The sequence below is a fragment of the Cynoglossus semilaevis genome, chromosome 14 (assembly GCF_000523025.1).
Source record: "Cynoglossus semilaevis isolate Cse_v1.0 chromosome 14, Cse_v1.0, whole genome shotgun sequence".
Classification (NCBI taxonomy): Eukaryota; Metazoa; Chordata; class Actinopteri; order Pleuronectiformes; family Cynoglossidae; genus Cynoglossus; species Cynoglossus semilaevis.
The window spans coordinates 9,303,342-9,317,866 of NC_024320.1; the positions used below are offsets into that span (position 1 = coordinate 9,303,342).

The 14,525-nt window shown below is 38.2% G+C and overlaps 1 protein-coding gene across 1 annotated transcript in view; it reads right to left on the bottom strand.

The window, feature by feature from the left end:
• Positions 1–12,013, bottom strand: part of LOC103389484 (tankyrase-1-like) — an 83,557-nt gene extending 71,544 nt beyond the window's left edge. The window contains exons 1-3 of the mRNA XM_008324902.3: positions 11,254–12,013; positions 9,264–9,379; positions 6,618–6,726 (exon numbers count right to left, since the gene is read on the bottom strand). Coding sequence (XP_008323124.1) covers positions 6,618–6,726; positions 9,264–9,379; positions 11,254–11,785 — 757 coding nt within the window. The 5' untranslated portion in view covers positions 11,786–12,013. The remainder of the gene's footprint in view (positions 1–6,617; positions 6,727–9,263; positions 9,380–11,253) is intronic.
• Between the last annotated feature and the right edge of the window lie 2,512 nt (positions 12,014–14,525).

Here is a 14,525-nt window from a genome sequence, read left to right on the forward strand (position 1 = left end):
GATTCTCCTCTTCTAGTTCCATATCCCGACTCCTCTGGCAGCCCTTCAGCGAGTCCCGCTTCATATCTCTCTCCTCCTCTGTTGCTAGCGCTGCTCCCCTGGCTGCCCCTGGCTGCCCCTGCCCTGCAAGCCATGCCTCTGATGTAAACAGACATGTCACAAGTAGAGCTGCGAAGGGCTACGATGACAAACACACAGAGGAGCTGACAGATGGGCTACGTGACTGGCTACAGAACACATCCTACTCCCATGGAGCGAGATGGGCAGATATTTGGCTTCAGCTTGGAAAAGAAAACAACAGTGTGTGAGGAAGAGAGAGTCGACGGGCTACAGCTCGTACAAACAGCGGCAGCATCGGCAGCGGCAGCGGCAGAAGGGGGCAAGCTGTGCGAGTGGAGAGACTCTCGCCTCTCCAACTGACTGAGCGATGCAGCAGAGAGCAAGATGAGTGAGGAGGGGAAGGGAGGGGAGGAAGGTTGGGATGGTGAGAAGGAGAGTTAGAGAGAGGATGGGAGAAGTAGAGGGCGAAAGAAAGAAAGGGAGGGAGAGAAAAAAAACAAAACACAAGAGGAGAGGAGGATAGGAGGAGGAGGAGGAGGAGGAGGATCATGTGACTTTCACACAGGTATGAGCTGAATTACACTCTCTGCCTGTAAATGAGCTCCTGTGGGGGCAGCAGTGTCACACTCTACTTGACTTCCTCTCTATTTCAGTTCCCACTATTGTGACTGCTGCCGTGCACATGCCCTCTGACTTTGGTGAACGTCTCGGCTGAACCCACAGCACATCAACCAGAGGAGCCGATATCCAGGTGCACGCACAAGCACCAGACGTGCGTGTGAACTCACATGTGCTGGTGCTGACAAACATACGCCTGACTCACCCACTCCACAAAGACAGCGTTTAGCTCTGCATCCATCCCACACAACATTAAGTGGCACTACGCGTTTTTTGTGTTCGAGTCCGACACTAATCACAACGTTGGACCACATTTTCACTGTGTCTTACGAACTTTAAAACCAGGAATTTGACTTTACGGTTCATAAGACAGTTGGCTGCTTTTTTACCACAGATACAGGAATCAGGTGACGTTATTCAAATTAGCCAAAAATTATTTTTACTACTAAATCCAGGTCAAATTATTTAGTTATGTTTGTCAGTTTGACAATCTGATTCCACAGGAAACACCTTCATTTTGACACTCGGTGAATAAAACAACTATAAGATACCTGTTCTGTATGGACAGGGGCATTTCTTTTTCAGTCACATGATCGCAGCCATTAATCAAGATGTGGCAGCTCATATATTTTTTATTTGCTGCATTTTATATATACTTGCTTTATATTCATGAAAGTAAAAGAACACAATTAATTCAGATTGTGTGGTGTTAAATACTAATTACAAAAAGATTAATATTAGTCGAAAATATTTTAGTAATTTTTTTATCAATACTTACACATTTTAGGTGACCCGATTTGAATTCAAGGCGACCCCTTGTGGGGTCATGACTACAAGGCTGAAAACACTGCTAATGTGTGTGAGGTTTTTTCCCCCCTTGGAGAGGTCGGGATGAAAAACACATTAAATACCCACGGGTTCTATCAAGGGCGTCCTTAAAGAGCCTATGTCATTTTCTTTTTACTGACAGTCACATGACCACATTTAAAAAAAAATCCTTTGACTATCATTGAAGACAATCAACTGTCCTGGAAAATGATCTGTTGTAAATTTGATTAGAATAATTTCCTAAATGACCTATTTAGCCTTTCTGTGTGAAATATAACTAGGAATAAATCCTTTACTTGCAATTGCAAATGCACAGCTCAAAACAGTCATTTTTTAAACTGTAGTAAACTTCTATTTATGTTCCATGATTGTTGTATTCATCCATATCTTTCTCAGTCGAAGCAGAGAAGAAGAAAGAGGAAACCAACTTTAAAGTAATATAAACTAAAACATGATGATTCAAAAATATGAACTCATTTTTCCATCTCATCAACTTTTATGTTTCTTCATGTCAACTTTGATGAGATTTGCATGGTTTCAGTGGGTTATTGCCACAATAATAATAACCAATTAAACTTAACAGAGGGGAAATAGGGACACCGTTTAAGTGTGTACAGAAGTTCTATCGACGAAAAATGGTTTTTGTATTCTAGTCTCCAAAATGTTCTTCCCCTGAAGTTTCCTTATAGACGCTGGTCAGATATTCACAGAGGAAATAAGACGTTCTAGTCTGCAGATACCTGGTACTATCATACAATAATACTTATTATCTGTCCTTATACTTAAGGTGTGCTTTTCTACTGTAGTACCATGTATTTTGTACTCTTTCACAGATTTAGTCTGTGTTCATGTTTTCAATAGACTACAAAGACAGAACCTGTGACTCCAGGACAGAAAACCACTCACTGACAAAACAGTCTGCGTCAGGACCAATGCTAGGTCTGAAAAGTGTTCAGACCGAGTCAAACCTACAAACCTACATAACTAAAGAGCTGCTCTGAGGTCACACAAAATCATTTGTGGGGCAATGCAAGAGCAGGAAGTAGAAAAGTGAAAAGTTCAATAAGGCCCAATGGAATCAGCGTGACTTTAATCTTGGATTTAATTTTGGATTCAATCACACTAAAGAGAAATAATATTCCACTTGGACTTCTGTTTTCCAAAACAGCATAACTGCTCATGCATTCTCAAGGTTTTCCGGGACGTGTGGGAACCCTGTTGGGATGGGTGACAGCTGACCAAACCTGTGATGTAACTTTAGTAAATCTAATGAAGTAAATTTAGTAAAGCAAACATCTCCTTATTTGTCTCACAAAGGGGAAATTCACAGTGTGAGTCTTTGCTGCCACGAGTGGCGTCATTAAACATGTGGCTCCTCTGGGGCTTGAACCCAGGACCTTCTGTGTGTAAGGCAGATGTGTAAAGCAGGTGTTATAACCGCACTATCCAACCTCTAGTAACGTCTAGTTCTAGGAAAAGCCATGGTTTCCTTTTAAATTTAAACAAAACAAAAACAATAAAGTCTTGTTTTCTTTACTTAGCAAAAGCTAAGTAAAATAATACAATAATAATATAATAAATCATTGGTCAAATTGAAATAAATAAGAAATTAATTTTATTCATTAAAAATATTTTCTGCACTGCCTACTTACTAAAAAGGATGTATTTTCAAAGATTATTGGATTCTTCTGAAAAATTAAACATTTTTAATGAAGATTAAACCTGCGGAGATGTGTAAAATACAGCTAATCATCAAACGGAGACTTGGCGTCTGCAGCGCCTTTTAATCCATGTCGCTAAAAAGCATGCAGAGAACTGCTCTTGCTGCCAAGGTCAGAGGTCAAGGATGCTCAGAAGCTGGACCTGAGGAAACGATAAGTGGAAATGTCTACTGCTGTTTCTCACTGTGCCACGGGGCAGCCGGAGAAATATGGGAGCAATCAGTAAGTCCGCTTTTAAAATTTCCCCACAAATTGGAAATGGGACCTAAAAATATTTACCCTCTGAACCTTTAGAAGAAGTCACATTTATCACTTTCTTGCTTCAGAAAAAGTTATTACGCTGTTATTTCTGCAGGCCAAAAAATGCTGCACTGTGACAGCACGCTATCGCTCTGTCTGCTGGGCCAATCGGGGCTGTGTATAAAAACAGCTTATCTACACTGTGTGTCCTTCACTGTATACACTGATGCAGAAGCATAAGTAATTAATGGGGTGTTTATGAAAACTCTGGCAGCAAACACATCCACTGAATGACCTGCTGCTGCTACTGTTTATCCAAAAAAACATCTCTCTACGGCAGAGCGGTTCGTGGCATGTGGGCCAAGTCTCAAACTCTAATTGCCTATGCAGTGCAGTTTTTCCAAGGCTTAAAGTTTGCCGATTGTCAGTCATTTTACCGACAGCAAACCAAGCACCTGGATGTGGTTTTAAATGACTAATATTTTATAAAATGCCATTTATGTCAGAAAGTCCTGTAACCGCCTATATAAACAACAGTCACTTTATAGTGATGTCGCGCCGTACGTATGTTGTATGTCAATGTGATGACATGTCATGCTGGCATTCTGGGTAATGTGAGTGTGGGCCAGCAGGGGAGAGGGGAGGGACAGCATTTGGACTTCAGCATGGTACAGAGCAACCTAAGAAAAACAGGGATCAAACCACCTTGATAACAAGTAAGACCCAGAACCACTCTTCCACTGTGTGGCCCTCAGAGAAATCTCTGTAATGGTACCAAAATAACTAGAGCAAGAAAAATATAAATAATATTTTTGGTAACCAACTCAAACCCTGCTGGCCAGTGGTGGTTTGCAGCCAGTACAGAATTCCTTTCGTATCTTTACGGCCCACCATATTTATCACAACTTCCTTTTTGAAACTGTTCCTGTTATTTAAAAACCACCTGCCTAGAATAACAGCAAGAGCAGTAAATTGTTGACAGGCTACCTCACGTGTACGCTGGCATGTTGTAGTGCAGGTCCAATGGTACTTCTGTACTTGTACTTTGTCTTTAAAGGACTCAGAGGAGGAGACTGACCTTTTAGTTATAAATCTCAAAATAAAATTCATGTCAAAGGTTACAATTTTGTAATTATGTCAGGCATGATTGAAGTTACATCCCATGAGCAACTGCTAGCCTAATGCACTGAGTATCCGTGAGTAGATAGAGATACAGGGATATATTTCAATCAAGTGTTGTCCCACTGCATTCAGCTCAAGGACGAGGTCATAAGACCACACTAACACCATCACCTGCAGGTGGCAAGTAGAAAAAGCCACGTGCTAATGAACATATTCTGCACCCTGTAACTTTAAATAGTATCTTTAGCAACTTTAAATTCATTCCAAAATCAATCTATTCTCATTGTGAAACTACAACAAACGCTGAGACGTCAAAGTTGCTAAATTGCTCAACTCTAATTTTCAAACAGTCATAAATCAATCACTTCCCCGTTCACTGATAACAAAGATTCATTTACAGAATGATAATAGAATCAGTGGTTGCGGAAGACATAAAAATGAGCAAGTTCTCCGTCGTTTACTAAAGAACCAGGACTTTAACAGAAGTCACTGCTGATTGTTGTAATATTTTTATTCTCTCCAAACTTTTCTATTAAGATCACAAAGATTATTCTTCCATAGTCTGCACAGGTCGGTTTTGATGGAGAGAAGCATGCTGTCAACTACAGAGATCTGCAGTGCCAAGGTCAGACCACATGTTTTATGCAGGACTTCTGCTCACACAGGACAGACGTATGAGTGCAGGACCCACCACCACCCAGGAATCAATCATTTCATCTGGTTTAGAATGTCACAGTGAATGACAGGCAAAGGCCACGCCTGGGATGTCTTTGATCTCCTGACCGACAGTCTGGACTATTTGACCTTTTTCTGGCTTCTACGATGTTTAGATGTGTCATTTAGCAGGAGGAGGACAACAAGCAAAATAAGTCAGTGTATAGAGAGAGAGAGAGAGAGAGAGAGAGAGAGAGAGAGCAAATGTATGTCACTTCAGATAAAAGGAAACAAATAATATTACGGCTAACTATTACGTAGCAACAAAGCTAGAACTTAGCTAATAACTTGTCAAGAAAATATTTGAGATGGTACCACAGGACCTTTGTCAACATGTTAACATCTGGCACACTTGGTATATTGACATGTCATAGTTAAATTGCTGTCATTCACAGCACAACTAGATATGTGTTCTTATGATCTAACTAAGCGGCTGCAGCCACAGTTAAAGACTACATCGCTTCTTACCTTGGCATCACTCTGCTGCCCCTTTTAAGCTCTGCCTTTGGTGTTTTTTTTTTCATTTTTTTCACTTTTTAATTCAAAGCGACGTCAGTGGATGCTCATTTATTGCATGGCAAAGAAATCAATGCACTTCCATCCCTAGCGTGGTCTCAGGAATAAACAGGAGAACACAGTGATTCGGAAGTCCAGGCTGTTTGCTGCTTCATGCCCTAATGAAAAACAATTGTTGGAGGTTTTTGGTTTTGTTTGTTTGTGGTTATTGTTTGTGAAATGACTCTGTAATTAGACTTATAAAGACCTATAATGAAATAAATTGATCTTCTAAGTTCATTTTACTCACTCAGTGTGAACTGAACACTGACAAACTAGCAGGAATTGAAGAAAGACACACAGATCTTCTTCAACAGCCCTGAGGCTCTCTTTTTTTTGTTGTTTCTATAACCCTTTGTTGCCACCTAGTGGAAGAGTATTTCATACTCTGTCACTGTCACTGACAGATAAATTAACAGAGACAAATTGTATGAAGTAAATAAATGTAAGAAATTCCCACCAAGTCAAAACGGATGTCTTTCCATGATTCAACCAATGACCTCTCACACCACTGTAATGTGCCCACACTAGTTTACACATATCTAATTCAGGTCCTAAATGTGAGTAGAACTGCCTATCTAGTGGTGTTTCTTGCCAAAGGAAAATTGTGTTTAGACCATTTTAAAAACTATGGGAAGGTAAATTCAACAAACAGTGATTTCAGTGAAAAACATAAAAAACCTCATATCGTTATCATCCAGTGACTTTCCAGTGAAGAGCCAAGAAACGTTCACCTTGTGGCTGTTTTTGTGCACTCACCTATGCAGACGTCAATCTTGCCCTTGATGGCAGCTTCGTGAAGCGGAGTGTAGTTCCAGTTGTCTCGAGCGTTTGGATCGGCACCTTGACAGAGCAACAAGGACACCACCTGAAAACATCACACACACACACACACACACACACACACACACACACACACAGAGGATGTTGAACTGTATTTGTTGGAAAAAAAAACACATCAAACCAAAGATGGTTTCTTGACAACAGATTTTCTTCCAATGAGACTGAATGAGCCTCAAATTATTTGAGTAACATTGAGAGCTAGCATTTATCTACAGAGTTATAAAAATATAGAAAAACACACAGAAAAGAAGTTCAGATGCCTTTATATTACTCTAGACTAAAAAAAGAACACATTTTCCATTGAGCATTTAATTAAACAATGTCAATTTTTACTGTTGAGGCTTTTGACAAAAAAATGTTTCGAATGAAAATATTAGCTCAATTTATATAAATATGTTAAAGTCTATCTTTAACATTTGTGTCAATTCAAACTTTTTTTTTTTTTTTTTGGCCGATTCTGGTAAAAAGGGTACGTTTTTAGACTTAAAGTTGATTTTTTTTTTTAACTATTACACTGTTAAATACCACTATGATACATTCAAATTAGTGGTTTACTGACCTGAAAATGTTAACCTTTTTTATCTAACTTTTGGGCTAAATTTTATGTATTCTTCTTTACTTTCTATTTAGCCTATTGTTTTGTTATACTTTGAAGAAATTATTCAGTAAATCTTTGACAGTTTCAGCTCACATTTAGCTATTTTCAGACTAACTTTTAAATATACTATTTACTAATACATTTTCTATGACTAGTTTCCAAAATATTTTGTTGGCATCAAGCTATTTCATTAAATTCATTGAAATGTATTTATTGTTTTTGGGTTTTTTTGTCTGTTTTATATCCACTAAGTTCAAATAAGGCTGATTAAGGGCTAATTCCAGGTGAAAATGTAATAATCTTTTGGCTAACTTTTATTATTAACTTTAAAAATGCTAACTATATAATGTTTTTTTAATTTTGGAAAATATGTTATTGAAAAATGCATGTATACACCTGCTCAAAACACATTGTCATAAAGAGAAGATTAAACAATAAAGAGAAGATTAAACAATAATAGTGTGGGGTTTTCTAGTATGTGAGGTGTGTGTATGCAATGTAGGTGTTGCTATTCTTGTGGAGAAATATTTTTGGTAAAATGCATTGTTGCAATATGAAGCTCCCTGCTTTTTATTAATTCAGCTGACAATTAACAGGTTATTGTTCATTCTCACGGTAATACAGGACAAAGTGTGACCCTTTTCCACTCAACAGGATGTGGTTTTATGTTTCTGAACACGGGAGATTCCGTTTTTCAAGGGACAGTGGGAAACCCTAATCAAGCGGCACTAATCATAGCAATTGCAAAGAGACAAATATTCTCTTTTTTTTATCTCGTTTTTTGAGGATTAATCGCACAAGATATGATATTGCACAAGGCTAGTCCGAACACAGAACAACTGAACATATTTTAGCCAAAGACTTTCAATGCAACAAGTTTAGACATATTTCTGATGGCTGTAGAAAATATGATCTCCCTCACCGTGACCCTCTGCAGCTCACTACTTGAACTTAGGATTTAATCTTTTTTTCCACTTTTCCACTCAAGGCTTTGCACACACATCAAGACATTCAATTTAGAGTTTAAATGTGCAGAATCCCTCAAGGCAACAACCACTTTAGGAAGTGAAGATGTGGAGTTAGTCACTGAGATACCACTTTCAGGTTGGAGGTTTTCTTTACTCCTATATCAGAATATTAGCATAACACTTCACTGATGACGACGTTAAGTGCTGTGGAAAGACACCCGTAAAAGCCTCTAAAAAGAGTGAAACTGTAACTAACTGTAGCTAACAGTGTGGTGAACATTTAGGACAAAGAAGATCATCCAGAACTTTCTAAAGATCATTTACAACTTTGTTAAGATCATTTTAAACTTTATGAAGATCATCTAAATCAGGGGTGTCAAACTCAAATTCACAGTGGGCCAAAATTAAAAACTGGGACGAAGTCACTTAATATTTATCGAAAAATTGACGGCAATTATGCATGTTTTCCCTTCTCTCCAGATATGTAATGTAGAATTGTTTCATGTGGAAACAAACATTAGTTTTGCATTAACACTGAATCTGGAACAACCACAATATTATAAACACATGTGAAATTAAATTTGAAATAAAACCCACATCAGTAGTATCTGTTTCTTATTATGTCTCTATATCTGTAGCCTTTCAAGTTCTTTTTTAATGTAAATCTTTTTTTCACAGGCCAACGACAAAAAAAAAACAGTAGAGCATACACTGCTAATACTACAAATCCTGCTAGTATATGGCGGCTATATACTGAGGGGCCAACTCTTGTATACATTTGATATGATCTCACGGGCCAATTGCAATTACACTGTGAACCAGATTTGGCCCCTGGGCCTGAGTTTGGCACGTGATTTAAAACTTTGTAAAGATCAACTATGCCAGAAACAGTTTACCAGACCATTACAAAAATATATGTGTGTACATGAATACATAACACACATACATATAAACATATAGTGACATATGTATGTATGTGAATTAGTCATCTCTCACCTCAGAGTGACCAAAAGAGCAGGCGTTGTGAAGCGGGATTAGACCCCCATCGTCCCGTGCGTGGACATTGGCGCCCGTCTGAAGTAAGTGATCGACAACATCTTTTCGTCCAAAGCCTGAGAAAAAAAACCAAAGGATTAATTTCAATGATTGAATGAATTTATTCTCTTTCTCCTCTTTCCTAAACTATTGACTTTTTTTTTTTGTCATTTTCTTCTGTGAAGCGGGATCACAGTGATGGTGGAAAGTGCTGGTCACGTGATGCATGTTCTAACGTCACTGAAAACACATCACAGGATTAGTGAGAATCTGTTTCTGTTCAGGTTGCTGAGGATTAGAAGGAACAGAGATATAAAACAGCTGTGGTGTTTTAGCCCCTCTAGACTAATGAAAGTCCAACAACGACAATCTGGACCAAGAGAAATTATACAGATGTCCTGTATTATTTTACAAGCGTTACAGTAAATTTTCCACTTTGGAGACGAGACAGAAGGCATTATGTACATACAAGAGCTGAGTAGCCTGTTGTGCATGATATACTTGCTGTTCTTTGTACATTCTGTGCAAAAGACGTGATTATAATTATATATTGGGACTATATATTGTGTACAAATGCACCTGTGTACAAATCTACCGAGCAAATTATAGCATTATTTTATAATAATAATAATATATTTGATATTATCTCTCTCTATATATATACGTATATATACTGTATATATATATATTCTTATATCTATAAATATATAAATGTATATATGTGTATATACATACATATACACATATAATCCTTCAGCTTGAGATATTTGTTTTTACTCACTGGGCTTTTAAAGCATTACAAGTGAAATTTAGAGAGAGAAAATGACACAATGGCTGCTGCATGAGTCAAGAGAGAAATAAATACTCAGGTTTGAATTATTTATTACTTCTGTCTGATTGTGCTACAAGGCCAAAGTACTGATAATACAAATAAAAGGCAGCTTCCATTAACCTGTTCAAGGGCTTCAAATTGGTTGCTGAGCTCGGCTTCTTAATGGAGTATACACTATGCACAGTGTTATAAAGAGTGTTCTATTGTGTACTTCTTAATGGAGTATACACTATGCACAGAGTGTTCTATTGTGTAGAGCCACTTGGTCATTATGTTTACAGAAGTGTGTGTTTATCAAAGCCACTCCACTCAAAGAATAGGTAAATGAAACTGCTCAAAGAAATGGGAAATAATAATGACAGGTAACTGGACTGTTGCTGTAAGTGATTTTAGATCAAGTAACCACATTTGTAATAAAAGGTTGGAAAAGGAGGAACATCGCTAACTGAATGCAGCAAGAATACTTTGCTTTATCAATATTCATTATATTACATTTGTCATGTTCAAATGACATAAACGTTACAATATTCCAAGAGTATTTTATGTAAGCACAAAGGTTTGGAACTGGATACAGCTGTATGCCGATGATGGTATCCTGGGCAAAACACAACCCCTGTGTTGTATCACATGGTACCAGTTCTGCGACTTTAGTTGTATTAGGGGTTTGAAAAATATCTAAATTCGTCACATATATATATATATATAGTTGTATTTACTGGAGATGTGAAACATGTAATACATTTATATCCATATATACATATATATGTAGATTATTCTATTAGAATAGAACCCATTGTTATTTATCCTGTACCCATTGCACACACATTAGCAATTAACAACTAAAATAATGCTCTAAGTACATTTATATATATATATATAGGTTTGAAGGTAAATCCGCATCTTTACACAGTATATTACATCTCGTCATGTCCATTAATATTTGTTCTTGTCAGAGCTGTCAGATCTTTTCATTGTGACTAACTAATGACATTGTGTCTCGCCTCAGTGTCTGGTCACTCCTACAACCACATGTCACTCCCTACGCATCCTCAAGTCGACAACAACTGCAAAAGTATGAATACATCTGGTTAACATTGCAGTATAGAGTTGTGACATTACCTGCTGCGAAATGCAGTGGTGTGGATTTGCGTCCTGCCATGTCTTTGGCGTTTACATTCACCGCATCCACCAGTTTCTTTACCCTGGAAACGTCCCCGTTCCTGCAGGCTTCAAACAGTTCCCTGAAAGCTCCGTTTGCACCAATGACACCGATGCCGCAGCTGGCCGGATTACTGCTGCCTGATTCGGGTGTTGATCCAGGACTGGTCGCGCTCCCCTCGGTGGTGGTCGGAGAGCTGGCGCTACTGCTGCGGGTACTGGCGCTGGTGCTGCTGCTGCTGCTGTTGGCACTGAGGGCCAGAGATGGAGATGTGCTGGTTGTGGGAGAGGCCGGGTTCGCCTCACCGTCAGCGACGCTCTCCGCTCCACTTCCTCGGGGAGGGAGTGAAGCATCGTCGGTGGATGCAGGAGGAGAACCGGGAGGAGTGAAGGGGATAGAAGAGCTGCGGGGCGGGGAAGACAGCAGGGAGCTGGGCTGATGCTGCTGTTGTTGCTGCTGCTGTTGCTGAGAGGAGCGACGAGGCGTCGCCATTTTCACAACACAACAGTCCCCACTAGCAACAACAACACTGCTGACAGCTTCCTGTCAATGAGAGGCCAACTTCCGGTCAGGCTAAACACATTAAAAATAGCACAGAGTTGGTCTAACTCTGTGCTATTTTGCCTAAAAGTTATACAAAAGGCAAAAATAAAAATGCCACTCGGTAAAGAGAGAGCGAGAGATGTTAAGCATGAATGAATAACTGTTAATCTAGAATTTGTTTAAATTCTACAAACTACCAAATCGTTAGCTCATTGGTTAAACCTAGATTAGATCAAAGGTAGACTCAAATACAAGGCATTTTTATTTGCCAAAAACTTAATTAACCTAATTGTAATTAAATATAATATGCAAAGATAGTGAGGGGTTGTCTCAAATAATCTACGTATATTTGGAAAATTAACTCGTTTTTCCACATTTCAACACATTACGCGAGACTTTTTAAAAGCAGGGTATCATAAGGAATACAGCCAAAAGAAAACTTACTGTAAGATAAAGATTTAAAAAATACTTTAATAATGGCAGGATATTTAAAGGAATTTACAATAGGAGTTTTCATAAGTACCAACTTGTACCTAAAAAGGTGTAATACTACCATCTAGTGGATATGATTAGAAATAAACATCATCCTGAACCCTCTGTGACTGTTCCTAGACAAACTAGGAAAACCTATAAAAAGTAAAACCCCTGAGAGTTCATTATATTTCACTAATACTGAGCACCGATCGTTCAACACAAAACCTTACAGAGATGAATACAATTAAAGAACTTTCGATCAAAATTATATTTCTGACCTTCATTGAAGAGATAGTTTCAAGTTGTCATAAATTGCTGTTTATTTTTTTTTAAATCAAAGCCACAAAAGCAGAAGTAATGTTGTGATACTATTTTTTAAATAGACTAAAATCCACCAAATTGTCAGTTCAAGTATTAATACTCAGTTGGACACTTTGTTCTTGTTGTCATCACACATCTGCTCTGCCATGGCCACATGTCCTGAAGACATCTGACACCTGCTGTGAGTCAGCAGGTGCACGGGACTCTTCTAGTGGGGCAGTGGTGGCTTAGTGGTTGAGGCTTCAGGTTCGAGTCCACCGGCTGCCAAGTTACCACTGAGGTGCTCTGAGGTACGCTGCTCCCCGGGCACTTAAATCTGCCCACTGTTCAGTTTAGTGATGGGTTAAAAAAAAGGTCACATTTGGTTGTGTGCAGTGATGTGCTGTGTCACAATGACAGTCAGTTCACATACCTGTCATACTTCCACCAACGGCTGCTTTGTGTGACCAAGTTTAAAAGTAGTCAAAACAAGTTAGAGAGCAAGTTGACAGAAAATGGGTAGGATCTTGAAATGTTTTTGATAAAAGACAACAGAACACAGAGACGAATTAAAGATTGTACATGAGTGTAAGTCAGATTATATAGAACTGTGTTTTTTATTCAACTGTTCTGTGTAAAATAATGCCTTGTTGTTTGGCATTCAATACTATTGTACAAGTCAGGTTTATTCATGCTTTTTATGTCTAATGTGAAATTATTTTTTTAAATATATCAAAAAATTGAATCAACATAAATGATGCTATGACCCTTCACTGTAGCTGTTAAGCCGTCGCCTTTCCATTGGTACCATGAGGTTTAAGAACCATGACTGGATCTGCAGGGAGACATTTCACCTCTCAGAAACAGAGAGACTTCTTTATATTTTACAGACTGGTGGAAAACTTTGAGTGTTTTGTCTTGGAGGTTTTACGTTGCCAGCTGGGTTAAAGTGCAATCCTACCAATCAAAGGTAGAACAGTCACTCAGCTGCTGTCAGTAGATACCTGTACCACTACATTCTTGTCGAAAACATTTCCCACACAGAAAGAGATGTGCCTTAAACCTTAACCTTGATCCAACAAATACATTTTATTTATAAAGAATATAGGTGACAGGTACAGCTCTCTGAATGTTTGCTGATGATACTGTTATCTGATACAATTCAGTTCAGTTGACCACAAAAATAATAATAATAATTTGTGGAAAATGCTTTTGGCTCAGCAATAAAATTACTTAATTTATATACGTATATATATATTTCTATTGTTGAATTTTTAGTTCATTCTTGTTTTTGGTTCTCACACAAAGTTTTGGGTTGTTAAATCTTCCCAAGTTGTTTTTATATAAATATATGTCTAAACCTTGAAACTGCTGAACTAATAAAAGCTTCTTCACAACCTTAATGACAGCAAATAACTTTTTAATTAGAATTTTAATTAAAAAGAATCTATAAATTACTCTGGCTTTGGCTTTTCTTTTTTGTGACTTTCTAACTGTGCTTCTTTTCGGTCTTGTTTTGGTTCTTTCATATTTTGGCCTTTTGGTATTGTAATCATTTTTCTTCTTTTGACCTTTTTTTATTTTTGCTGCTCCAATCACTTTTGCCTTTTTGGTCTGTTGAGCTTTTTCTTTTAAAAATATTTACCCTTTCTTCAGCTTTTTCAAATGTGCATCATCATCATGTCTTAAATGATCAACACAAGTGAAACTTGGCTGGAGTTTCTGGACTTGTTGGCTGAGTTGAGGTGTTGGTTGTTGGAGTTTCCTTGTTGTTGGCCGTTTCATTATCACAAATCAGACATTTACACAATAAAAGCCTCGTCGAAACCTCTCACTCCCCTCTCCCCCTCTCGTCACGGTAGCAGCGGCGGATAATAAACGGTCTATTCCTCCTGCTCCGTGCGCCACACCTGGC